Here is a 27,035-nt window from a genome sequence, read left to right on the forward strand (position 1 = left end):
CAAGGGAGCCCCATCTGCCTGAGGGGGTCACAGAGAGCCCCCCCTGCGGGCTGCCCTGGCTCGAGTTCTGCTTCCAGAGGGCAGCAGCAGGAGGCTCGGTGCCTCCACAGCTCGGTGCCCACCCAGGCTCTCCCTCAGGAGAGGCTGCGGCAGTTGTGAGGTAACCCAGATGTGAGGTAACCCGTCAAACCTGCACGGCGCAGCTGGGTGAGTCCCCAAAAACTTCCTTCCCCTCCCGTCCAGCTTCCTTTGGCCTCGAATCATTTAAAGCCAGCTAAACCAGGAGGTCCAGGAAATACAGGCAAGGCTCCCTGAATGAAATAACCGTCTTTTACTAAAAGCAAAACCTCGCTGAAGTGACAGCATTCAACAGCCAAATAAACTTTTCTGAGATCTAGCAGAAGTCAGCAAAGTGCACAGCATTTTTTTTTCAATGTTGGCAGGCATTAAGGCAGAGATGGCACCTGTAGAACAAACCTGGAGTTGTTCTCAGCCAGGACTCACAGAAATACAGCTATAAAAAGTGAAATTACTGCTGTGTGTGCCACAGCCTCCTTTCAGCATGAAGATGGGATACAACCTGAGGCTATTGATGCACCTGCTGCTGTATTGAGAGTGGGAATAAGTGAATTTCCATGGAAAATACTTAAAAATGCAATGGAATACAGATGCAAACTTCTACCTTACCCTGCTGAGGTTTCTTCAGTCACGCAAGAGTAGCTTCTGTACCAATTACGTATTCTAAGCTTCCGTGAAATGCTCGTACATAGAAAGGTTGTACATCACTTAGTTTTCAAGATAAATCAATATTATCTTGAAAATCAGGCACATCAATTCTTCAAGGTAGGGTGAGTTTTCATAGATACTCTGTATTGAAGGTAGCAGAACCTTCCCTAGGATTCTTCAGTTTCTAATATTCTTTTTCATTGTCACGCTCTTGCAAAAAGATCCAGTGAGACTCACCTCAGCACTGAAGATGATTTAATTTGCCTTTTATTCTCAAGAAAGCAGTTTTGCTAACTTCATTCCATTGGACATTGTTTACACTTCAGGATATGTTTTGAGGCCTAGAGTCTTGGTGGAGCTCAGTAACAGCCCCATCCCACACTAATACATGCCAACATTTCCCTTCCCGACATCACAAACCCATCCCACCAGCAGCCATGAGAATATAAACAAGGGGAGGTGTCACTGGTTTTTGTTTGTTTTTTTTTAACTTTACTCATGCGAGGAGTTTGGTATCAGTATTGCCATCAGACTGAACTTAAGTCACACAAACCCATTTCTCTTAATGTTTTTTATCTTCATATTACGCATGCAAAAACAAACAAAAAAACTTGTCAGAACTTTTTCCAAGCTAGAAACCACATATTTGCAATTGTCACAGTTATCCCAGTCTAGATTATCAGATTTTTTTTCTATCTTCCGTTCATCAGAAGACGAACTATGCTAACAAGCATCCAAACGTTGATGTGGAGATTTGAAATCCTCCTCGGGTAACGCTGACCCTTCTCACAAAATTGACTGTAGCAAACATCTGATCTCGTGGAAAATCTGGATGCCCCTTGGATATCACTGGAACAGAATTAGCTCTACGTAGTGAGAAGGTGACGATAATTCAGATAGTTTAAGAAAACCTGTGTTTACAGGTAGAAGGCCACAGATGCATTCTAGATTGAGACGGAACCCTGAGCTACTCACAATTCTGAATAGGAAACCTGCCGAGGGAGCCCCATCCTGCTCTGCAATCCTACCAATCACGGGCTAGCATCACGCGTACTTGCCGTCTCCATCACTCAGGAAGCATTTGCCGTAATACCTGTGGCATGAATATTTATCAGCAAAGTGGGACTATTAAAGTTTCTGAGTCAGAAATAAATTAATCAAGATTATAGCGTGAGTCAATGCGGAGCCAGAAATAGCATTCAGAAGTCCTGACTTTCAGCCCTGTTCTCTAACCACTACACAGGTTCCTTAAGGCACTTGAATGATGTAATTAATGTTTGTAAAGTGATTTGAATCCTTGGATGGAAAATGCTATGACAATAGCTAGGTTGGAGAGACAGAAAGCCACATGGTAATGGGAGAGAAACAATGGCTGTAAATTCCTGCGAAAGGCCTCTTGCACCAAAGAGCAATAAAAAGTTTTTTCTTACAGAAGGTCTTTTAAGTTGATTCGAGTCAAACGTGTAACAAGCCACCTGATTTATCTCGACGAGCTGAGCTAAGCTAATTGCACAATTTTATGCTTGTGGCTCCACAGTGTTCTACCTGTTGGAAGCAATTTAAGGAAACAATGATCTAAAATCATAAACAGCCACTGCTTTTATTTTCTTCATTTAGTATTTCTGTGCCCAAAACCTGAAAAAATGTTAACCTGTTGGTAAGGTGAATGCTACCCCTCTATATGAATATCCTGGGTATAGAAAACCTAAATTCTTCTTTACTTTTGGTTTTTGATCCTAGGGCTTAGAGTTAAACAGCAAGTTTGTAACAGCAAGGATGGCACCCAGCTGCCAGGCATCACAGCAGCAGACAGCCGGCAAACACAACGGGAGGCTTTGTCCTGTGGGACAACCGAGCCAGCTTTCTTCACTCTGGAGGTAGCGGTAAGTACTGGAAATGCTTTCTCGATGTTTTGTATTTACCAATGACTGATCAAACAGACAGACCTTGGAGACGACCTCCAAAAAAGATTGCTACAGACAGTCGCATCATCTAACCTTGCTCCCATGCACTTTTGAAGCATCTGCCTCTCTCTGGTAACATTTTGCCTCCTAGTGGAGGGCACCCATACAGAAAAACCTGCATTATTAATATAATAATAATAATGTTTTTTCTTGTGATGGAGAAATAGCTGAATTGTTTGCAAAGGTCGAGATTGTTAGAATTCAGAGGTAGTTTGTGTAGCAAATTCACGCTGTTTCCTGGTTCCAAGCCTTACCCCACAAGAAATGCTTACTGTTTCTGTTCCAACCGCTGCTACCACTTTCTTCTACCACTCCTTTCTCTACAAGCCCAAACCTTTCCGTACCAGGTTAAGCAAGCACAATACAAATTATTCAACGCACCGATAGTCATTACGCACCAACCTCATTTCCAGCACACCTGTCCCTACCCCAATCCAACCCACCGGTGCTCCAGCTTACAGCAGCTCATTATGTGGGCAAGGGCAAAAGGAAACATCCAGTACACAAAGTCAGAGGTGCATGGTGGCAATGCCAGAGATGAAATGGAGATGAAATCCAGTGTGCAGGAAATAATTCTTCCTAGCTATGTTGCACCTCAGACCACTCACTTCCAGAGCAGCCGGGAAGAAAATTATTGGTGTTCCATCAGCCAGCAGCCCCTCTCTGAGAAGGAAGAACCAGTGTCTGCTCATCAGCACTCTTTGCTTTTCCAAGTCAGGCTGAGAATAACAGAATACATGTATTGAAATTAAAACCACGTTTAACACATTTTAAAGGCATTAGCCACTTCTCAGCATGGAAACGAAGGGACTTCAGCCACAGCTAACCCACGCTGCAGCCCCACGCCAGCCAGCTTAGGCTGCACATTAATCAATGACAGTATCACTGTGTGCTGAAGTAGGGCTGTCATTTTGCAGATGCTCACCACCTCGGTGGCAGTTGTCTGCATGCAGGTAGCACCACTAGCTTCAGGAGGGACGCTGGGGATGGGAACACCACTCCTCTTCTGCATTTGGCCTGGTATTTAAGGAGTGAGAACTGAAAAACGTACCCTGCTTTCACCAGGAACTGGGAGAAAGCACTAGAAGGGAGCAGCTGCTCTTCTGTCGCTGCGCACACTGGAGGAGGGCAGTTACCTTAGCACCCACCCACCCTGTCTGGCGAGCGCTCTGGGCTCAGGCCCAGAAATAACATCAGGGAAGCCAGCAAAATGGGGCACTAGTCAGGGTGCAGTAGGGAAGGATGAGTAATTTCAAAAACGCCTGTAAAGAGAGGAAAGGGATGGGATGGAAGGGAGGTAAGATAAAAAGCAACCTGACAAAATATGTTCTATGCATACTTTTATTAATAAAATATAAGATTTACAGCATATGTCAATGGACAGTGTTTAAAGAATTGGATTAGTTGGATAGTATGACACCAAAGTCAGTAGCTGGTTTTGTTGAGGGTAGTACTAAGCCTCAGGTGACATGCCAGGGATCACCACTACTGATAAAAGCAAAAATCTTTCCCAAGATAGCTTTAGAAATCCTGAAACCCAACACGCACAGCTGAGGTCCAAGAGGCAGTTGTACTTGAGTGTAGTATTGCTAGAAGGCTGCACTTTGATCTAAGCCACCTCTGCCTGCTCACTTGCTGCATCTTCTTCGTATCCTCCCTTCTGTCTGTGCTAAGCAGTTTGTCGTGTGTTCAGTGCATCGTTCAGGACAGAGACATGTTAGAGCAGCAGGCTTGCTACCACAAACCTCAATCTTCCCCAAAGAGGAATTAAACCTACGCCCTTTTTGGCAGAAATGGAGATGAATTTTTACCAGCTCTGATGCTGAAGTAGTGTCTGGTTACCCCTTTGCCTTGTGATAAGGTAACAGATAAACCTTGGCCCTGACCCTGTGAAACATCTCTCTGCATGACAAACGTTACTCAACAAGTTGTTTCCTTCGCTGTTAGCAAGTATAAGGATTTGAGTAAAATCAGCCACACGCTGTGTAAGGGGGGGGGTAGGGCCTGCGGGTTTATTCACCCATTGGATAACAGCTGCTGCCCTGGGGGAGGGGTTTTCTTTTTTCTTTTTTTTTCTTTTTTTTTTTTTCTTTTTTTTTTTTACACAAGGCTAACAGGTGAAAATGGTGAAATCCTTACAAAGGCTCATGGGCAGGCATGCATGTTACAAGACACATACTGTAGTGAAGAGAACCAGGTCTAATATTATCATCTTTACAGTTTCAAACCACTGCACAAGGACTTAAAGAAATTAAAGTATGGTTGCAAGAGTAGTCTTGTTAACAATGTCTAACCCAGCCATAATTGTACAGCAGTAACAGTATCTTAGCTGATCAAATCAGAGAGGCATTAATAGCTATCTATAACTAAGCCACAGAAATCATTTAAATCTAGGGAACTGAAAAGTGGAAGTCCTCCCAGTCAAGGTAAGTTCACCACGACTTTAAGCTCCATTCTGAACATTTCCTTGAAGGAAGAGTAAACCTAAAAACACAATTAGCAAAAATATCCGGAGGTAAAAACTCATGAGCCTTATAAAGCATCAGTTCATCTTTGGATAAGCCTTATTTGCTGAAGAGTTTAAATCTCTCAAAAAGCTATGAACATATATTTCATGCAGCTTCTGTACTCCACGTATTTTCTGACTGTTGCACCACTTAACGTTTCTGTAAGTGCAGTAACTTTGCAAAGCCGAAAGCCAGAAACACTTGCATGGTAAAACTACATTTCCACTCAGTTACTGATACAATAAAATACAGGAAAATAGAGCATCTCAGAATGCAGCGTAGTAGTTATCTACGTCATCACTTGGTATCTTGAACTACGTAACATCATACTGCTAGACAAGAATTCAAACAACTCGTTAAAAAGCCACAGGGGACTTTGTACTCTAAACAAGGCATTAAAGGTATTGCATCCCAAAACAAGGCATTAAAGAAACCAGATGAAACTGAGCATTAAAAAGCGAGTCCCATAACATAGGTTTTAAACCTGCAATTTTTATTCCCGTTCCAACTTAAGCAATAGCTTTAAGAGTGAGCCTTTAAGGATACTGGAGCAGTACCTGACCTGTTCAGATTACAGAAAATCTGACAGCAGTTCGTGATTGCAAAATGCAGCTGGCCACACACACTAAGGCTGGTATTGTTGTCATTCACAAATGAATGCGGATACTCGTGAAATCCCTCCCTCTCTTCGTTCCCATGAAAAATAATTAATACTGGTTAAAATCATTACAAAAAACATCATTTTATTTTCATGCATCTAAGGTAAAACACAGAGTATTTGTATAAAGAGGTAGATTAAAAAAAGAAAACAGATTCTCCATTCTTTGTCACTTTTATTCAGTAGTTTTTTTTCCTTATTTTCTCTTTTTTGGTGCCAGACATGGCAAGGAGTGATTACAGTCAACTGTTTATTAAAACATTTGTTGCAACACAGACCCCCTTTACCACTGACCCCAAACGGACCCATTTCATGTGCTTTATTTTGTTTTTTGTTTTTCTCTATACACCACCACCAGGGCTAGGTGGAGGGGGATGAAAGGGAAAGGGGGAGTCCAGGAGGCCAGAAGGAGGAATGCTACAAGCCACAGCAAGAATGAGCTGTATTTAATAAAAAAGGGGGCCACAAATGATACAGTAATGAGGTTACACAATTAAATCCCATAGCATGATTGAAGGCTTTCCCTGTGTTTGACGTCATCACAATGGAAGGCATAAAAAGTGGAGTAAACCGATGTTGATACAGTCCAATCTAGTCCATTAGGCAAGATGGTGCAAGTAGTCATTTAAATTAAAAAGTGCCCTATCCTCACCTAAATGGCTAGCAGACATGGAGAACTCGGTGACAGATCGACAGAGCTTTCTCCATGTAGCTATAAAAGTGTGTTGTCATATGGCACATTTTTAAACACTGGAAAGGGGTGCCATAATGGACCTCATTCGCTTTTGTTTACAGGTACAAATGCTAGATTCAACTATTTCAACTATGCAGGAAGTGGACTCTTCAGTTAGGAATGCCAACCCTAATTCATTTTGTCTTGAAATATATACAAGTTGTTTGTAGTAGCTACAGCAATGATGTTTTCCTTGGGGTGCCAGGCTGTGTGTAGAATCTTCTTGTTGAAGTCTAGGCTGTCAACGCTAATTTCATCCTTCTTTCGCTTACCACTCGCGCATACTTTACGTGGCTTCAAAACCGTACGGGGCTTGTTGTTTTCCCGTGATGCCTCTAAGGTGATGTCTCGCTTTGTGTTTCTGTCAAACATTCTGAAGAAGTTGTTGTAAGATCCTGTCATGACAATGCTGCAGAGAAGGGGAAGGAACAAAGTGAAAGTTCAGTTGAAGGAACTTCTGTTAAACTGCAGAGTCCCACCTTGGGTCCTGCCTTATACATAAGAGCAGCAAACATCCCTTCCCGTACCTTCTACAAGATCAACCGAAGGTAAGGCAGCATCTGAACATTTAAAACATTTTAAAGATGGGTATCTTTTTCTTTAATTTGCCTTTTTTGCTACAACATGGGGAGGTTAAGGCTAGCATGTTAACGTCTATCGAAGTACAAAAATATTATCCAAGCCAGTTCAGGAATAAAAACGTATTTGAGGCCATGCTTCAGCTGCCTGCTTTGAGAAAAACATGGAAATGTCTTAAGTGCATATTGAGAAGATTAAACTTACCTGTCTGATCCATTCCAGCAGCATTCAAATTTGTCAAAAATGCAATCGTTTTCATACAGTGAACAAAGCTTACTTCTGAGGTATTCATGCACCTGGGAAAAAGTTAGATAAACTGAATAATTTTTGAACATGACACCTGTAAAATAGCCTTCCTAAGTTATGTTCCAAAACCAACTCTGTATCTGACAGTGCTTCCACCCTACTCACAGGAGCATACACAGCTCCCTCCTTTGACCGTAGAAAGAGCAAAGTGACACATGAGTTAATGTATTCTGCTCTACAGAGGTTTCAGAAATGCACATAAATAGTAGCAAGTGACTCAGGGCAGGAAAAAGAGGTCTACAACTCTTTAAAACGCTTTCCCTGTCTGAGCAGTTGCCATACCCTTACTACTGTTTCAGAAATCTGAAAGCGTGTGTGAGACTTTGCTTCTTTCTGAAAATCCTGTCTGGGGACTGATCTTCTTCCTACGGATAACAAAGAGGATTTCCCCCCCTTCAGGAATTTTCTTACAAAACCAGCTTGAACACCGCAGCAATTCTCAGTGTCAGCTAGAAGCCTTTTCTGCAAAGGAAAGGTTTTACCTCCATTTTTTTCCAGGAAAGAAGAGGTCAATATAAAGTCAACCGAAGGCTGTAAAAGAGATGTGCTGTCTCTCAGCTGAACATTACCTTTCCCCCATTTCCGCTATCTACGAGAGACTTTAATACCCAAACAAAGTTTTGGGTTCTGCAATCAAGCTGCAAATAGCAAGATCCTTTAGCACGTGTGTGGAACCTGCTCATCTCACAGCTGCTTTCTCTGGATGTAGAGATTTACAGACAAAATTTTAACTGCTACATCAAGACTGTTAGTAAGACTCGGTGTCCTTCAAGCTTTTAACTTGTAGCATATAACTTTTTCACCAAATACCTGGTATGTTTCCACAGGTCTGTTTTCCATATTTAAATCCCAGATCTTCACTGACAGATAATCTCTAGTCATCATGTAACGACCACTATGGCTAAATTTGACATCAGATATGGAAGAGATGATTTCAGAGAAAAATGATCTGTTGCTAGGATCTTCTGGTTCTTCAAACACTGTACAAAAATAAGGCATTTCAAGAGGTAAGTTTACGTCTCTCCCAGTACAAGATACACCAAAATTAGGTTAATTAGGTTAATTTTTTACAACACACTTGCCATGTTGGGCTCGTTTGCCTAAATGATGTATTATAAAACTATCTCATTGAAAGGTGTTTTACAATTGCCATACTCTGAAGTCTTCTATTGTCATGGCAAATCAAGGTTGGCTTCTAAATAAGCCAAATGCTTGGTAATACGTGTGAACGAAGTGTCCAAATACAAGGCTTCTAGTCTCAAGCACAGACCAAACATTCTGTCAGTATACGACCTGAGAAAGTCTGCAGAAAGCTACTCCTAGTCCTGCTGCCCAGGCAGATGCCCCAGCCTAAACTGATAATAGTTTTATTCCCTACTTTTGTTCTGAAAAAATATGAATCTAATTTTAAGACTCAGATTTTAGGTTTTGGATCTACTTTATGTATTTATTTAGGATTGCTGTAGTATATTTATATATACACATGCACACAAACACACTTTACTGTTCAATATTTTAACACAACTTACTGTTTAACATTTTAATTACACACAGTGAGAGCACAGTTTCACCTAGCAGCAAGACATCGTACTCCACAGAAAACAGAACTTACATTTTGAATGTCTGTCACAGAGTGCTGATGCTCTCATATCGCAGAGACGAATCGTTCCTTTACTGCTGCTGTATACAAATGTATTACAGCTGTTTGGGTGGAACTCTGCAGCCGTTATCACCTCTGTCAGCTCTTCCATGTTGGCAGGCTTAATATCTACAATATCTACACCATTTTGTTAAGGAATTTTCTCCAGTTTTGACAACATATTTTTCAGTTTAAAGGTATTCAACAGTTCATCAAAATACATCTGAAATAGCCAAATAGAATTAAAACAAGCCAACAAAAACAAAAGGAACACAATGCTTGAAATCTGGAAGCAGGACAGGAATTTGATGCCAAAGGCTACGGGAGCCAGTCACTAACTGGATAAAAAAGTAAGATCAAGTCCCACAACTTGTCTAGAAAGCAAGGCTGTAACATAGCTTCAAGTTTTTTCTTAAAACAAAAGCCTGTTGAATATTTTGCTCCACTCCAGCAGCAATTCTATAATACAGATGGCACTTAAGTTTTGTCAGCTAGAGTTCTGCTTAAATTCCACTTACACTGCTACCTTATAAAGCAGGCAGGTGCAACTTCTGCTTAGGATCTTACTGATCAAGCCTCTGCTCCCAGTAACGGGGCTGAATACATATTCCTATAATCCTTCTGCCTGCAATGCTCACAGGTACACATGTGGAAATGGCTGATATGTAAGATAAAGAGAACAGAGAGAATGATCCTTGTCTGACTCTCCATTTTAAACTACACTTCCAGAAAGTTTTCACAGGACAGTTTATTATACTTCTGCCTTCCAAAATTACTTGTTTAAGTGGAAGCCTTAGCCTGCTTTCCTCCTTTAGGAGTGCCTATTTTTTACCACGCATGTACCAAGTTCTGCTCATGATGCTCCAAGACCAGGAAGTGGAGACACATGCTGTACAAAAACTTTTCATGAAAGGGAAAAGCACAAGAGTTTTGCTGTAACCAAATCATTCCCATCACACAAATCAATGCAAAAAAGATACTAAAACTTCTGTCTGTAATTTCTAGGTGCCACAGATTAATACGCAAGTCATCTGCAGATAAGTATGTTTCATAGTCACTATTAATGGAGATGGAATTGATGTGATACGTGTGAGCATTGGCAAATATTCTTCGTGGACTAGCTTCAACCATGAGGTCCATGGGCCTGAATACTGGCACCTGCAAGATATAAAGCAACAGAAGCCTGAGATGTAAGTGTACAGAGCGTATGCGAGTGCCATGCACAAACACCAGCACCCACACTCCTTCACTACATCACATTCATTAAAATATCTCAAAATTGTCTCAGGCGTAAATGTGCCTGCAAAATGGCAGGCACAAAATTAGGGTTCCACTGGACAACACCTGGGGCACAGAAAGTGGGAGTTTACCACACAATGGGGCAACTACTGAGCCACATGCCAGCCTGCATGTCTTCAGAGAAGAGAACACTCAAATGCATACATGCACCTTACTAAAAAGCACGTCCTCCTGGCCTCATGTGAAACCAGCGATGGCTCGTTCACTCACCCGTAGTGTTGTAACTGTAGTAGGATCCCTATACCGTCCATCTTCTTCCTTTAAATTATAGCCTTCTGGTCTTTTGTCCCTTTCGCTGATTTTCCATAACTTTATTGTTTTATCTGTGAAGAAAGAGCCACAGCTGCAAGTCAAAGCTCTAGCAAAGGCACTAGTCTTCGTATGATGCACTTTAACACGAGCACTCTAATAATACAAGACCACCTACGTGTACCAAAAAAGACAGAAATACCGCTTGGAGATCGGGACCTCATTTTGATAGAAATTTTGCTTCATCTCCAAATTACACAAAGAAAACAAGACATTATGAAAAGCATTAAAAAGACCTCCTCCACAGTTTGTTCTTTTAAGAAAAAGTTAGAGCAAGTTTCAGTTGGGCTTGTTATGAATGACTAATGCAAGCTCTCTCACAGCTATACACATAAAGGTACTGCATGACAGATGAGCTAAGCTCCTCTGCTGTAAAGCAAGTAGGAAAACTCTAATAGACCCCTCCATGTCACGGGGCTGCTGTTCCCAGGTAAGATGGAACAGCAAGACAGTTAAGCAGCATCATTCTCAGGCAACCATATCCCTAGATATCTGCATTCAAAGCAAACTTGCTTCCAGCCTTTTAAAAATGAGGAGGATTAGGCAAAATCCCAACAGCCAAGCTACGTAACAAGACGTTACTGTGTAAAATTCACAGTTAAGTCAAAACTTACCATTTGTAGACAATAAAAACTGAGCAGCATTTTTCTGGGGTAACCACCTAATTTTGTTGATCTTCTCTTCAATTTCTAAACTTTTCAAGTAGTCAAACTCTGGTTCATGGCTTTGAAAGGTACTGTAAACATTGTATTCTCCCCTACTGTGAGACTGGGTTTTGTTCTAAAAAGAGAATTAAATGATCAAGATATGAATGCAGTGTACAGAACGCTTTATGAGGCTGCAGGCAGAAGCCAGAACTAGATATTTATACTGTGAGATACGCAGGCACGCTGCTAGCTGGTGTAAGAGTAGGTTCAGACTTCTACACCCTACATCACTGAAAGATTACTTATTGCAGCAGCTCCTGATTACCACAGTTTTCAGAAACCCCCTTCACCACGTGAATTACAAGTTCACTTTCCCCTTTCACATCAGTTCCTAAGTTCAGCTGCTCAGAATTAAAGTTTCACCTCAACATGAATGGTAACTTTGTCAAATGTTTATTTGCTTAAAAGAAGTCAAGCTTTAGTTTTCCCACCTGTAAGGAAGATATTCCCCAAGAAAGAAGCAGCCACATGTAACACAAGTGTACTCTGTGGTAAGTTCAGCTCGCTGGGCTCATCACACGATTCCTGTCACCTCTACACACAGCTCTGCTCATCCAGTCTGCTTTATAACCTCCCCACTCCCTGCAAACTTCTGAACTGTTTAAGAAGCTTCGGCTTCTTCCTCACTCCGAAGGAAAAAAACCTTAACATCTGATGAATACATCTTTGACACGAGAAGTCACGACAGCAGCTAGCCTGTTTGACGCACTAAAAGCCTCCAAACTTGCACAATTCCTCTTATTTTTAAAGGCTTTGTTCCAGGCAGCGGTTTCTGAGCTCTAACACCACTGCAGGGATGGAACCTTGCGTTCCCCTCCAACAGGGATGGTGGCAATACGGCAGCCCCTTTGAAGCAATGCTCACTAGGTGTACCTGAGATGAGCTCAGGCTTTATTTTGTGCTAGATTCCCGTTCCACCCGTTTCAGGAGGTTGCACCATGAGATTCCTTTCCTGTGATATCTTCTCAACTAGGGCCTTCGCTCCTTCCCTGGTGCTCCCCGTGTCCATCCAGTCGTTTCATCCCTTCATGCCTCACTAGGACGTGCTTCTCGATACGATCCTTGCTAGCCCACATTTGTCACATTCCCTGCATCACTGTCTCTTGCTTCATACCCTGCCATTAATGGCTGGCAGAAATCCTCACATTTTACAATAAGCTTCAGGGGAAGGGAAAAGTGGAAAAAACGCCTTAGAAATAATTTGGCACTAGCATATTGTACCACACCTACCCAATTATGCTGCCTTTCCCACCTCAGAGAATGGAAGGAACTTTGTTCCAAGTTTCTGTTAGACCTAACAAGTTCAGCAGGGTTGCTGCATTCAATAGGCAGCTCCTAAAGAAAATCTCTTGAGCTTTAGGAAACGCTGGTCATGATTCAGTGACCTTTCCTTCGGCTCCATACTTACCGTAATGATTCAGTCTTAAACACATTTTTGTATTCTGTTAAAGCTCTACAGGACTAGAATATTTATAATTAGTAGCACACGAAGTCCATCCTTGGGATAAAAGCAAACTTTCCACCATCAGATCATCACACGGCACGCTTAAAACTCCAAACAAGACGACGTGCTGGCCCAAGTGCCTTATGTTAAATTCCAATTTAGGTAATTGCAGGCTGCCTACGCAAATCCCGCCTTCAGTTTCAATTAGAGCCAGTATTCATTTCCTGCCTGACACCTACGTAACGCCACTTGCTTCGCTCCGCAGAAGGGCTGCCACATTCCAGCCCAGAGGCGGCAGCATTTTGGTGGGGGTGCTGTACAGGCCTGTGTAACTCTACAGAGTGCTTCTGTTTTTATGGTCTGCAAATGACTCTGGAATGCAACACGACAGAAGGTGGGACATAAATCCAATCTGAAGACTTAAAAACAACGGTCTCATGGACCATCTTCTATATAAAACTTGCCCTAGCCAGCCAGGCCCATGGCACAACCACCTGCTGTGGTAGGTAGGGAAACCAGTCCCTGCTGCTCACTGCCCAAACACCAAGGAATGGAACTGTCCAAATGCCGTGCAGCTCGGTGTGGTGACCTTCATACTACACCCAGACTCTCAGACCAGAAGGGCATGAACCACGGGTTATGCATAAAAAACAGTCGAATATGTGAAGCCAACTTACTTGAGAACATGCAGTAAGCTCTTTAAGCCTTACGCTACATTAAAGAGTCCATAAGGGATGCGAGCAAGCTAACGCCCTGCACGTTGTGGCTGATCACGAGCTACAGGAAGATTACAGTAAGGACACCCCCAGTAGGATTCCCCCCACAAGCTGTGGCCAACGCAACTCAGTGAGGCTAAGAGCCAGGAACACCCGCTAGGTGGCACCAGCTGACCAACGCCACCTGCGCGCAAAGCCAAGTTGCTGCACGCCAGCAGCACAAAGCAACTTGTGATGTCCTAAGACTAATAGAGACTTCAACAAGATCAAACCTCAATTCTTAATATTTCATCTTCACATCCAAGAGATAACGAAGCGGATTAAGTCTTCAGCAGTCCTTTTCTCTCTCATTTTAGTATTAGTTAGGCTACTCACGGCATAAAATGCTTAGAACTACAAAATCTAGCTTTAAGCCTGCTCTGTAAAAGTTCACACAAAAATAGAAGTAGCGGAAAACTACTCAGTAATCTCTATTGATAAAAACAGATTGCTTTGGTTGCCAGGTGGGTTAATAAGAAGCCTCGGCTATTACTCATATGCAAACACTAACACTGATTGCTTATTTTAATAATAGGATACACTAACTTCCAGCATTCAAACCATCCAGAGACACGCCTTGACAGTGACCTGTTATCCTCTGAAGACCAAAAGAAAACAAAGCAATGAATTTTTTATCCCTTTGCTGAGAAACAGACCTAAGACTATTGTACTGGATGTTCTTTTTCTACCTCAGGTCTTAGGCAACCTCACTGCTCACTGTAAGGGTAAACAGCTGAAAGCCAGCTAAGTACTCGTGTAAGAAACACGTTTACGTTCTAGAAGAGATGGAGGAATTCTGTATCTGATGCAGGAATGGAATATATCAGAGAGCAGATCTCACGGGGGAATAAAAAGCTGTAATCAGTATATTTACAGCATAAATCAAAAGCAAGTACATTGAGTGCAGCCATTCAAACTTGGTTTATATTCAGAAACAGCAATGCAGACCCACCCACAAACATACCTTCTGTGGGGAAAACAATCTGTCAAGGTACCGATGCCTACAAGCTTTGGCTCCACCAAAAGGAGTCAGTCAAACTGGAACTTACTTTCCCTCCATGTTTTCCAGTGCTGTACTTTAAATTAGACACTAAGTACTACCAACAAATACCGTTCCATGTAAAAGACAAAACAGCCAGTCAGTTTAAAAGCTAACTTCAAATGTGAGCAAAATTACTGCAGACATGAAGAAAAACTCTAGCTCCAGTTCAAAAGCAACATGAGAGACTAGCCCTAGAGTTTTAGGAGAATTCCCTCAGCACTAAGACTTTCATGTGATACATTTTAACTAGCAGAAAATTCTAGACCCTTGTAAGGAATCAATGTTGACAGAACCTTGAACTATTTTACCTGACTGATATCAGAATGGAAAAAGTCACAGCTACGTTCACATTTAAGAGCAATTCTTATTTCCCCAACTTACGGTGAGATCTGAAATAACAAACCCAGCCAAGTTGAGCACTGTAAGACAATGAATTTTAGCTTCCCCAAGGTCTTCAGGTGTCCTACCCTCCCCCTTGCTCCCCCGCCTCACTTTAAGCAGTGCCTGGACCACAGCTGAGGGCCACAGTGTTAAAATTGAAGTCATTTTTAGTAGCATCACCAAGTTTTCACTAATTCCTTTACTTTTACATTTCATTATCTTAATCACTTATTATGCAAGCATATGCTCTGTGTGAAGTTTGTTGTAAAAGTATACACCTTTCCTTTAAAAACAAAATAAATGGGAACAGAGGAAAATACTAAACGTACTTTTAGTTATCACTCACCTCCTGCTCCTGTTGAAAGATGACGACTCTACCTCCTTTGTCTCCTGTTGCTAACAACTCTCCAGAATGGTTAAATTCTACTGTAGAAATTATATCCGCTGCAAAGGAACAAAAATAAAGCCCAGAAATTAATTATTCTTGTAAGTACTCAGTGGTCAAGAAAGCTGCCATTATAGATAAAACCATGCACTTCAATTCCCCTATACTCAGGTTATAGAATGTAAGCAGGAGCTCCTCTAAAGATAAAGAAGCAGCTTGTAAAAGTTATATACTTGAAAACCCATTACTAGTTCAGCAGCAGAGGTTCAGTCATCTGCCATGTTATTTTAAAGGCTCTACCTGGTCACTTTTTACAACCGTTTTTGTTCAGACTACTGCTCTAGGGTAGGGATAGAAAGGGATGTTCAGTACAAACTGTAACGCCGGTGAGCCTCTGCGTACAGGTATTGCTACATTTTCTGCATTCCCATAAAAGAATTGGGCACAACCACTACCCATCTGATTTTTTATTTTTAAGGACTACACACATTTGAGAACTTAAAGGAAAAACTCCGAGGGTGGAGCTGTTCAGACGTCAGCATCTAAGAAACGCAAAGATGTGGAACAAACAGCTGTAGTTGGCTCCAAGTTCAGCAGGCTGACTCAAAAACCTGAGTACCTGTTCAGGATGAGCAAGCTTTACATTACCAGGTATTTCTACATGAGGTGCTAAAATTAAATAGTGAATATATGTAGGCAAAATTCATGTAGTACTGAATCGATCTGTTTACGAAGCAAAAAGGATAAAGGACATTGCAGCTCAAGCCCAACTCGTGTTTTCAAACGCCCCACAATACTTTCAAATATTAGAAGCCAGACCGTTCTGTGAACACCAATGTCAAGTTGCACTTGCACTGCATCGGAGCTACGTAAATCTGGGTTTCTGCAGAAGCAGGTACCGACGCTTTGTACATACACAATTCAGCCTATTGCATCTCCATGTTACTCTAAGGTAGGCAAGCAGCGTCCAGCTTTCCTCTTGGATGGCTTTTCATTTTGTGTTCCGGAGCTTAGAAAGGCCCAGTACGTGCTGTACAAACTGAAAGCCACTGCTGAACATCCTATCGCCAGCAGCATCTCACAGATAGCAACAGCGTTATTGCATTTTGAAGTAAAACGAATGCAAATCTTGCATGTTTCAACAGCAAAATGAAACTTACATCATTCTTGGTTGTCCTGAACATGGGGTGGTGGCCTCTGAGGACATGAGCAAGCTGTTCTTACTGGCTGCATTACGCAGCAGCTCCGAGCACACAGCACATACACAGCACAGCCATCTGAAAACTGCCCAATGCAAAGGCAGCCTCAGCAAGCAGGCCAACCCCGGCTGCAACATCCTCAGAGGTAAAAGATGCAGAGTCAGAATCTTGGCATGGAGCTCAGTTGTGTTTTTTAATATACAGCACAGACTGCCACAGACCCAGGGATAAGCATGAGTTTATCCCATCTCCATCGACCTTCCTCACCACGATTATATGGCAACGCACAAACACACAGGCTGAAATTTCTCAAGAACTCTGTGTTAGGAACCTAAATACGATACAAGCTTGTACGTAGAGAAACCAGGATCCAGATCACAGATGGTAAAGCCTGGATTTGAGCACAGAGGGATGCTTTCCTTCTGGAAGCTAGCTGCTACTTCGTCCATCCGCTCACAGAACCCTGAACGAGATCAAGTGATTCCTCTCCCATCTGTAAGACTTGAAACTGCACCCCACAGGTGAGATGACATTCGATGTGTACCTTTCCCAGGTGGACAAGGTATACATAACCTTAACATAAAATTAATCAAATCTAGTGTGCAGAAAATGAAGTGCAAACCAAACTGTCTGATTCTGAGTACTCCATACAATGCAAACCCAACTGCTGTAATCCTCTAATAGGAAAAGACCTTAAGGAAGTTAAGAATTGAGGAAAAACAAGATACCTTACCTCTTAACAGTGACAGGTATACACGATTACCATTTTGAAAAGCATTCAGGAACAGCACTGCAAGCTGAGCCAGTGTTAAAACAAGATAACACAGCACTGCATCAGCAGACCTGAACGTGGGTATGCACAAGTGGAAAAACTTGCCTTAGAAATCTAATGTAGATTTCTAAGTATACATTCATCATAGCACTTTTTGATGAAAGCCACTAAGTTTTGCAAGTCAAAGGCCTTCAGATTGAAGCCTTACAATCTGTAGCAACAGCAGCCAGAAATCCTAATAAAGGATAAAAATCCCATTTTCTGCAGTTTGCTCATGTACTTTTTCACTGTATTGTATATAACTCATGTATCACAGAAAGCTAACCACTTTTCCTCTAACAGTCCCAAACATCCTCACCTTTTGCATTTATTTTAATTTTCAAGTTTGTCTGAACTTTGGAGACCACTGATGTGCAGAAGCTGATACAACTCCTGCTTTGTCCTTAGGCTCAACTCCATCCATGACCGAACTTTCGGCACCAACGCCCCCACGCCTCCAAAAAACCCAGCAGGCTCAGACAGTGCTGACAAATCTCGCTGGTGACCAGCTCTATGCAAAAGGTATTTTCAAGTACTTGGACCGATTTCATTTTCAGTTAGAAAAGAATACATTCCTTATCAGCAACCACAACAGAAAAAACAATTATTTTTTTTTAATTCAAGATATTCCTATGGAATTTGATGTGCCTTCTACACTGTGAGCTTGGGCTGTTCTCTTTCCAAGGACAAAACCAAACGTGCTGGAAAAGTAGCCAGAAAAATGCTTTCTTCTTAACTAGTCCCACAACAGCGCCCAGATGCATATTTTATACAAAATCAGTACAGGAGAACAAAGCAACCAATCATGCATTTTAAATCCAATAACTCACCGTTAAGGATATTGTATTCCCATACCTTGGTCAAAGAAAGAGACAGACATCAAGGCACTGGTGGTGAACTGGGCGGATTTAATAGTGTTTGCGAATTGACAGGGGAAGCATTTCATCTTCCGCAGTGCACTGATTCGCCTGTGTGTTTTCATCTGTATTAACACCCTTGTTGCCAGATAAAAATCAATGCTATCCTTTGCTTTTCAAATGGTAACTGTAATTCCCAGGATAGTTACGTGTAGGGTTATTTTAGTCCTTCAGCGCTGCAACGAGCCAGAGAGCATGTATAGATCGTGCTGCCTTCTCTGCCTCCTCCCTTTTGGGCGTGCTGTTTTTTGCTCCGGTCTCTAGGTGGGAGTCTTGCAAACACAGAGGGCTGCTCTGCCTGCCCAGGAGCCTGCACATGATCCTTTCTGTGTGCAAACAGCGCCGGGGAGGAACACAGCAGGAGGCAGGCGTGTACGGTGCTCTGCTGGCACTACCACCGGTGGCTTTGAGAACGGACGCATCCCATTGCTTACCGCCCAATGCCTTCCTCTTTGAGCACCGCTGCCAGAGATAAGTAACCACCCGAACCTTATCTGATAACCATGCCCCCACAGGATACATTTAGAGCAGCAGCATCTGTTAAGAGACCTGAACAGTTACCAACACGCAGCAGCCATGCCTTGAGAGGTCAGATGTGCAGATCTTCTCCCCCCCAGCACTTGGGACATCTTTGACACCAAGATGACGCGCGACACTTCAGCTGCTGAGGTTTCAGATGTTCGCTACAATGCAACATCAGGCACACACGACACAGACATCGTCCTGACCAAACCAAAACCCAATGCAAATGTGTCTCACTGATCTGAAAGCAAAGGAAAATATGCACAACCTGAAGTCCATTTGCTATTGTGTCTGCACATCACAAGGGGAAAATGTGCAGCTGGGCGGCTGGAGTGCTACAAACCAGCCCTCCTTCAAAGCAGGAAAAACCTCCACAGCACAACTGAGCCAGTGATCTTGAACATCCTATGGCAACAAGAGGAGGCTCCTGGCCCCTGACCTCCTACCACACACCACGAGGGCAGAGGCTGCTTCCAGGGAGCCCTCGAAGCTTCCTGAACTCCTCCTAGATGCAGCAGCTACCACCTGGTCTCTTGCAACTGCTCCCCAGGTTACCTCTTCTTCTGCACATAATCTTCATTTTCGTAGCCTGCTCTAGCTTTTTATGCCTTAAAGTGAAGATTTATCACTAATGCAAGTGCTTCAACAGAAGTCACAACTACCACAAGGTCCAGACACTCGTCTACATGAGACTGCAGTAGTTCTTCCACGGTAGACACGGACACAGGGCATGTTCAACTTGCCTAGAGCACAGCAAAAAGTGCTCAAAGCCAGGCACTGAACTCTGACAGAACAGGGGGACTTGGTGGCAGTGGCTGGGGAGCAGGGAAGACATCTGTCTCCAAGCCTTGCTGATGGCTATAGCCACATGCCCACAGTCCATGTGAAAGGGCCAGAAGCTCCCCAGCAGTTCCTGCTGGCGGCAGACATTTCTTCCAGTAATATCTTAGCAAGAGAATTACCACAACACGAGCATAATTTGTTTCCTAGGGGCTTCTAAAGATGGCAACCATGAGTTTTGAATTTTTAGTCAATAATTGTAGCATCAAGTTTTATTCTTTTGGGTGGCTCACCTTACAAGATAATGACAGGGCTGAAAAGCCTGGTGTTGTACCACTCTAACTCACTGTTAGTTCCAGTAGAGTGAGTAGGTAAATACCAAACACAGTAAATACCTAACATAAAATGGCTGGAAAATGGACTGAGACAAGAAAACCAACATCAAACAGGAACACAACTAAAATCCTGCACAATGTCCATGAGGCAAGACCCCAGGCTCACCTTCATACCTAACCTGAAAGTCCAATTGTTTTAAAATGTTTTCAAGGGGGACCAAGACCAAGGTTATCATCAGTAATGCAGAAAAAGCTCCATTTCTTGCTTCAGAAGTGCTTTCTTTTCAATTGTTTTAGTAGCCAAATGAAGTATGTTCGTAAGTGTATACAAAGTGGCACCTGAATCCTGAATCCACCACCTGAATCGTGCCTTTTGTTCTGCTTCCAGCCCCCTAACATGCACCTTGCAAAGCTGAAACACCTCTAAAGCACCCAAGTCTTAATCCCAAAAGAAAAACTGCTCACGGTCTGGGCTTAATAACACAAAATCTGCTTCCTCAGAAGTAAAAGGTACTTGAATGCTGAAATAATGTGACTCCAGGACCCTGTGTTGAAAGGTAGCCTGTCCAGCAGGATTCAGATGACTTGAAACACTGAGGCCCCAGACCAAAGGGCTTAGGAAAAATGACCAGTTTAAGTGAAAACAGGTAAATTACAGCGCTCAAAGATTGCTGAATAAACCCATCTGACACCTGAAATGCTTTTTCCACCCCCCACTTTAAAGAAAAGCAGTGTTGGAAAGCAGAAACTCAGTGACAGATACTGAAAGCCAGCCACACACCTTGGGGGCTTCCCACACTTTTCAGTGAGGGTATGGGAATTCTGAACAAAAGTCACAAACACAAAATTCCAAGCAAGCTTTCTGAACTATCAGAAGGTTGCCGGTTTTTATCCTGAAGTTTTCCCACTGCTGACAAGTCTACAGAATAAGGCAACAAAACAACTTCATCAATCCAAACAAGCAAAAAATTCCTTAATCCAATGACTTTGGTTCCAGAAGGCCCATTGTGAGCCTGAAAAGCAATCCTGTATTAAATTTGTTTCCAATAATAGAATAAAAGGTATTTTATTAGTGCAGAAGAGGCTATCTATTTTAATGTACCATGAACTTTTTCTAAACTCTGCTTATAAAACATGCTTGGTAGGCAAAACATGTCACCTACTCTACAGCAGCAAGTCAATCACGGCAGCGAACAAAGAGTGTCTTTATTTCACCAGACCTAAAAGGTTTCTGTGCAAGTTTTTGGAATCACGTTGATCTGCTGCCTAAGCAGAGAGCAAGTAAATCAGTATGTTTACACAAGTGGAGCGATCTCCTGATGTTTCCAAGGACTGAACAAAGAATTGTAGTATTAAAAAGCATTTTGGTGCTCCTCCATTGTTTATACACCTTCCCAGTGGCTCAAAAATACAATTTCTGGAATTTTCCAAAGGAGCAACTGAAACAAAGCTCAGCTGCAATGCAGAGCAGATTACTTACAGGTTGTAATTCTGTCCTGAGGAGTAAAAAGACAATTCAGGGACCAAATGTGGAGGCCATGACCCCAGTTTGCCAGCCTTGTGTATAGGAGAAGCTGCTTTGATCGAATCAGACATCAACTGATCATCCCAAGGACACTTCAGAGCCCATCTGGAATGGGCAAACTTCAAGAAACTAACTTTAGGATCATTAAAACCTGAGGAAGCTCAAAACATCTCAAACTGAGGAAGCAGCACAGAAATGGAAAACCATCATGAGCTTCCTAGATTATTTCTAAAGACAAGAGCACACTCAGAACTGAGCAAGGGTATTTCTCCAGAACTTGCAGACCTCAGGCATCTGAAATAACTTAGGAATTGCTCTCTCCTTTCTAACCCAGAGCGAAGGAAAACTCTCCTGCTTCGTTTCAGACCCTTAGGTAGAAGTGACTACTTCTAAACTCCCTCGCTTAAATCATAGATAATGACACAAGTTTGTGACTTATTACTGGACTTTCTCTGGTGTTTTTTTCCCTGATTAAGTACATAATTCCTAAATAGTCATTATTGGAAATGAAAAAAAGCAGAATAGCTCTGGAGTAAGCTCCTCCAAGGCTTCAAATATTTGAAGAAGCTGCACAATGCACTCTGCACGTCCGAGTCATCCCAACACCACCCCATTGTTCGCATGATTTCAATGTATCACACATCGAGAATCCTAATATAATGTCCATTAAATCTCTGAAGCTAGATAGCGAAGTGTTAAAGGGAACAGGAAAGCTGTTTAAATAAGATTAGGGCAGAGCAACAATACACGTGTGTTTGCAGAGAAGAGGGCTTGCGATTCAGGCTACTACGACTACAGGCACCAGGGAAAGAGCAGAGCAAAATGACAGCATGAAAGGAAATGCCCTCTGCATTCCAGCCCCATCCCTAATTTATGTGTGCAGAGAGGGGGAAGGGAACCCCATTCTATAGAGTCGCCGTGACCCGTTTTGCTATTGACTTCATTTCCCTTCTCTTCATTCACTTTCAGGAGTGATTCTCCGCATTCATTCCGTCTCACAGAAGTGACCAGGCAACAAAGGCAGAGCAGCGAGGATAAGGCATTCCTGCGGTTCAATTTACTTCTCAAGACTCATTCCAAAGCCCTTTAAAAAGATCTCTTAGCTAGCAGAGGGCATTAAAAATATATTAATTCTTCAGAAATAATGAGGACAGGGTAAAATATATGCAAGGCAGAAGGGAAGAAAGGCGATGTCTGTGGCAAAACCTTTCAGTCCTGTGCCACGAAGGCTGGCAAGAGCCAGCTGGTCGCTTGTCGTCTCCCAAGTACCAGTCTGCCACACTGCTGCATGCAAGGAATGCACAAAGCCCCTCACCACAGAGGGGAGGGGATTTGTAGGACACCAGCTTTGCCCTGGAGCTGGCCCTCCAGAGCTCCAGCCCAAGCAGGCAGGAGCCAGAGCTGCAGCTCGAGCAACAATTGAGCTGCTCTCCTTGGCTTGCGCGAGGCTGGGAAAGCTACACGCAAGAAAGAGGAGTCCTGCAGAATCCCATCACGTATCCTCCAGCACCCATGTCCATTTCCAGCCCTCCAGGCCCTGTGATGCTGGAAATAAGAGACAGGGCACCATCGGGAGAAAGCTTGTTATCTCCCCATTGATTTGGAGAGCACTCTAGTCCTGTTTGGCAGAGGTATCTGAGCACTGTGACCGTCCCAGTCCTATGTACGTGTGCGTGCAAGTGTAACACATGTACACCCAGCACCAGTCGCAGTGAATACACGCAGTGCTTCCCATCTCAAGTTCACTGCATGTACTGCTTGCCCTAAGTAACATAACCAAACACAATCCTTGTCAAACAGTCCTCAATGAGCTGTACTTCCCCTCCATTCCTTGGACTTCCCTACATTCCCATTTCTTTTCTTATTGCATTTCCTCCCTCCTTCTCTCATGCCAATCTTTGAAGGAAAAAAAAATCACTTTATAGAACAGGTAAGTCCTAGTTCAACTAGGAGCTGAACTTTGAATTTGAAAGCCTAAGTGATTTACTCATTACATTTTATTTAACTTTCTATTCAACTCCCTAAAACAGAAGGTTGAACCCCTCCTGATACACTCCCGCTGACATGACTGCGGTGCCAGCCTTCACCTCGTTAGCACTGGTTTCCATGTAAGGTTTTAATGTAAGGCTAGTGATTTTCCCAGCAACACCCACAGAAGAAACCAACCCAAGTCCTTTTGCCCCGCATGAAAGAAGCTGCTCCTGTCTGCACAGCAACAGTGATATGATGACGTTAGAAATGCAGAAAACAGAACTGAAACAGAAGTAAGTCTCTAATCCCTTTACAAAAAGGCCCTTATTGTGAAGTTGGAGTAACAGTGAACACACAGGTGAATTTAAGTGTTTTACCGAAGTACTATCAGGGAGCAGAACCACTTCACCAAAATACGGTGCCTCCCACCTGGAAAGCCAGCTCCTTGAACTTCCAGAAATCTCTGCACGATCTTAAGTGAACTAAGATACCAAACCAACTTCCCCATTTAAATGAAGTTCACAGAAGGCACACTGAGTGCTCAATACAACATTTTAAGTTGTGCAGGGAGTGGCATGCTGAACATTTACTGCTTGTGTTTGGTAAACAATCGCTGTGCCTCACCGGGAGTGGTGTTTGTGGGTCAACACTGGTAGGCTTCAACATCTGCACTTCCTAAAGTTATCACCGGTTTCCTCACATCCCATTTTCAGACCAAGGCAAGGGGCCAAACAAGTGTGCAAAACCAGCAGCAACTTTCTGAAGTTGCAGAAATCACAAAGCGCACCACACGTACCACCTCTGACAGATGTTACCATCACCTCAAACCTTCTGGCTCTGCAGAAGGCTATGGAGCCCATTAAATACATTTCTGTCTACTTGTACAATCTTCACAAGCTCACGCTTGCAACAGATCCCTAAAGGTAAGAATTTGATAGTCCAAAGAGAGAAAGGAAATGGATTTAAGCCTCTGACCACTGGCTTCCTGCCTCCATCTATAGTAGGAAATTCAAAGTCTCCCGTATCCATGACTCCAAGACACCTGTGGTGGCACAGACAAAACAGAGATGGCAAACGGCAGCAAAGCACTCCTGAAAACAGATGTGATACACAGCAAAGTACGCTGATTGCTCAGTGCTTCCTACTACTTAGAATGACAAAAAATACCATTTTAAAGTTGCATCTTTGTGAAAGGAGTTTAAGCACGCACATTAAAATCAGTGTCAGCTTTAGGAAAGAACTTTTAAACGTTACATTGATTTAAAACTTGATTGATCCACTATGGAACTGGTGAAGCATTCGCTGTACCACAATTACTGCAACCACCGGGCTCTGACTGTAGAGGTTTTTATTCCTGCTCACCAAGTCTGGAAGTGCTTCTGGAATTCCTTTTATGCATACAAAGTTCACTGAAAATTTACAGAAGAAAAAATAAAGGGCTGGTAGGCTGTTAGCTGAAAAGAATCTTGAACTGGTGCCTTGAAACTACTTCATCCGATGAAAGCATGAAATAGAGTTTTGGGGTTGTTTTTAACCCCAAATTAGTTTATTAATAAAGTGCTTCAAAAATTACAGTGAAAAGTTATTCTTTTCTTCAACTCCTAACAACAGCAGATAGAAGAATGTTCTCTCTATATAAACAAATGCAAAGCTGTTTGGTTTCTGGATAGAAACCATTAACCCTCATCACCCTGATTAATTACTTTCTATTTTTAAACCTTGAGAAAGGACATTACTGCAGTTCCTTTCAGAACACATGCATAGGAAGCCAATAGGCAACCCCCCTTCTTCCCCTAGGTGAAACAGGGAATAAATTGACTGCAGCAGTGTCTGTAGCTCACAAGATGCTGGAAACCAAGGCAGCTCCCAGCACCCTCAGCCCTCCCTCAGCTGGGAGGCATCTGGTAGGGAGGAACACGCCAACAGTCGAGCTGCAACTAGAGGGACAGGAATATAAACTTACAACAAGCCAGGCCAGATGCAAAACAACAAAAATTGCCACTGACTTGGCTGCCTAGACTTAGGCACTGTGTATTTAACCAGCAGGGTTAGCTTAGCTCTAGCATCAGTGGACGTAGAAAGTGAAATTTAATTAACTGCTGCACAATTAGTGCCCTTTCCACATCCCCTAGGAGCTGCCTTCGCCTACCTGCTACTAGAACCTCTGAGGGTATGTTTTCTGCACACAATTGAGCTGACTGACCCCACGATCTTCCCACCCTGAAACTCGGGGGAAAAAAGAGCTTCCATGCATCCGCTGCATGAAGAGGAAAGCAGCTCTGAAAGATCACCGCTATCCAAATAATTCAATCTGCAAGTTACTGCAAAACGGAGAAGTTACCAGGTCAAACCAGAGCTGATTTTCAGCTCAACACACGCTAGATGAGCCTGAGAATACCACAGACTCAATAAAAAGGGATTGTTTAATACCTGACAAGAATTCCCTCGAGTCTCTGAAGGCATCCGCTGTCCTGAAAGCACAAATACCATTGTTCTGGACTCTTACAATACTCTGTGAAAGCCAAGCGAGCCTCAAGGTGGTCTGAAGCACCACCCAAGCGTTTTCGGTTCACATACTTTCTAGCCTTGCAGGAGGCCTCCAGGTTCAAACTTGAGGAACAAGGCAGCTCAGGAAAATAACTAAGACGTGTCCCCTCTTCAGGTCTTCATGCAGTTCAGCTTACAGTTTTTCCCCTGAAGAATACCCTAAAAAAGATCTCTTCAAACAAATGGGATTCTACTTCATTAGCACAGCAAACATTTACAAAGACTAACAGATACACGCACATACACGGGGACAACTTTACTAGGGAAGAAGCACTGACAAGTGATGAGCATTCAGGTTAAGTCTCTTCATGCACACGCTTCCCCAAACCCCAGGATTCCTTAAAATATGACAGGAAGCGCCTATTTGCTTTTCCTATTCACACTAATTCAGGTCTATTGTTGGCTGAAACAAAGGTCTTTCAGCCTACATCACCCGTTCCCAGGACATTTGACACCAGTTTATTAATATCATAAACATAAGAGGCACAAGTGGCAGAAATCCAGCCCCGCTCCTGGTGCCCGTCTTAAATAACCTTCGAAAGGCAGGCGAGCAACCTCACAGGTTGTGGAGCTGCAACGTTCAGTCACAATTAGGGACAAGCTGTTAAAGGTCACAGCTTCTCCTTGAGCCTGGTCTTCACAGCCTCTGCAAGAGTGCACAATCCCAACAAACAGCTCAGGTCTGCCCACAACCCTTCCTGTCTCCAACCAGTAAATTGTTCTGACTTTAAATGAAGTAGCCAATGGCAAACCCAACACTGCAGCATTGTTAAAGACCGGCCTGTTGCTCAATATGAAAGCTATTGCAGGGTTCAGTCTTCTCATCATCACAAAATTCAGCTGCTGAGAGCTTCCAGCCTGAGAAGTTTGAATCTGCTTTAATGCAGGGAAATGGGAAAAGCCACCTGTACCCCCAAGGAAGGATGTGCATCGCTTCACATCAATCCCTCTTCCATCACGCTGAAAACTCCTCTCCTATCAAGGTCAGGACCAT

General features: G+C 42.9%; 1 protein-coding gene across 5 annotated transcripts in view; it reads right to left on the reverse strand.

Annotated features, from left to right (window-relative positions):
- Positions 1–4,791: 4,791 nt before the first annotated feature.
- PPP2R2A (protein phosphatase 2 regulatory subunit Balpha) overlaps positions 4,792–27,035 on the reverse strand; it is a 43,975-nt gene continuing 21,731 nt past the window's right edge. For 4 of the 5 annotated variants that reach the window (XM_035345066.1, XM_035345070.1, XM_035345068.1 and 1 more), the window contains 8 exons: positions 15,396–15,493; positions 11,335–11,500; positions 10,622–10,734; positions 10,093–10,270; positions 9,086–9,250; positions 8,284–8,453; positions 7,372–7,463; positions 4,792–6,997 (listed from right to left, as the gene is read on the reverse strand). In XM_035345066.1, the coding sequence (XP_035200957.1) occupies positions 6,718–6,997; positions 7,372–7,463; positions 8,284–8,453; positions 9,086–9,250; positions 10,093–10,270; positions 10,622–10,734; positions 11,335–11,500; positions 15,396–15,493 (1,262 nt within the window). In that variant the 3' untranslated portion in view covers positions 4,792–6,717. Of the gene's footprint in view, positions 6,998–7,371; positions 7,464–8,283; positions 8,454–9,085; positions 9,251–10,092; positions 10,271–10,621; positions 10,735–11,334; positions 11,501–15,395; positions 15,494–18,299; positions 18,426–27,035 lie in introns of those variants that run through there. The other variant, XM_035345067.1, reaches the window with a different exon arrangement.

This window comes from Oxyura jamaicensis, chromosome 22 (genome assembly GCF_011077185.1).
Source record: "Oxyura jamaicensis isolate SHBP4307 breed ruddy duck chromosome 22, BPBGC_Ojam_1.0, whole genome shotgun sequence".
In the NCBI taxonomy this organism is placed as follows: Eukaryota; Metazoa; Chordata; class Aves; order Anseriformes; family Anatidae; genus Oxyura; species Oxyura jamaicensis.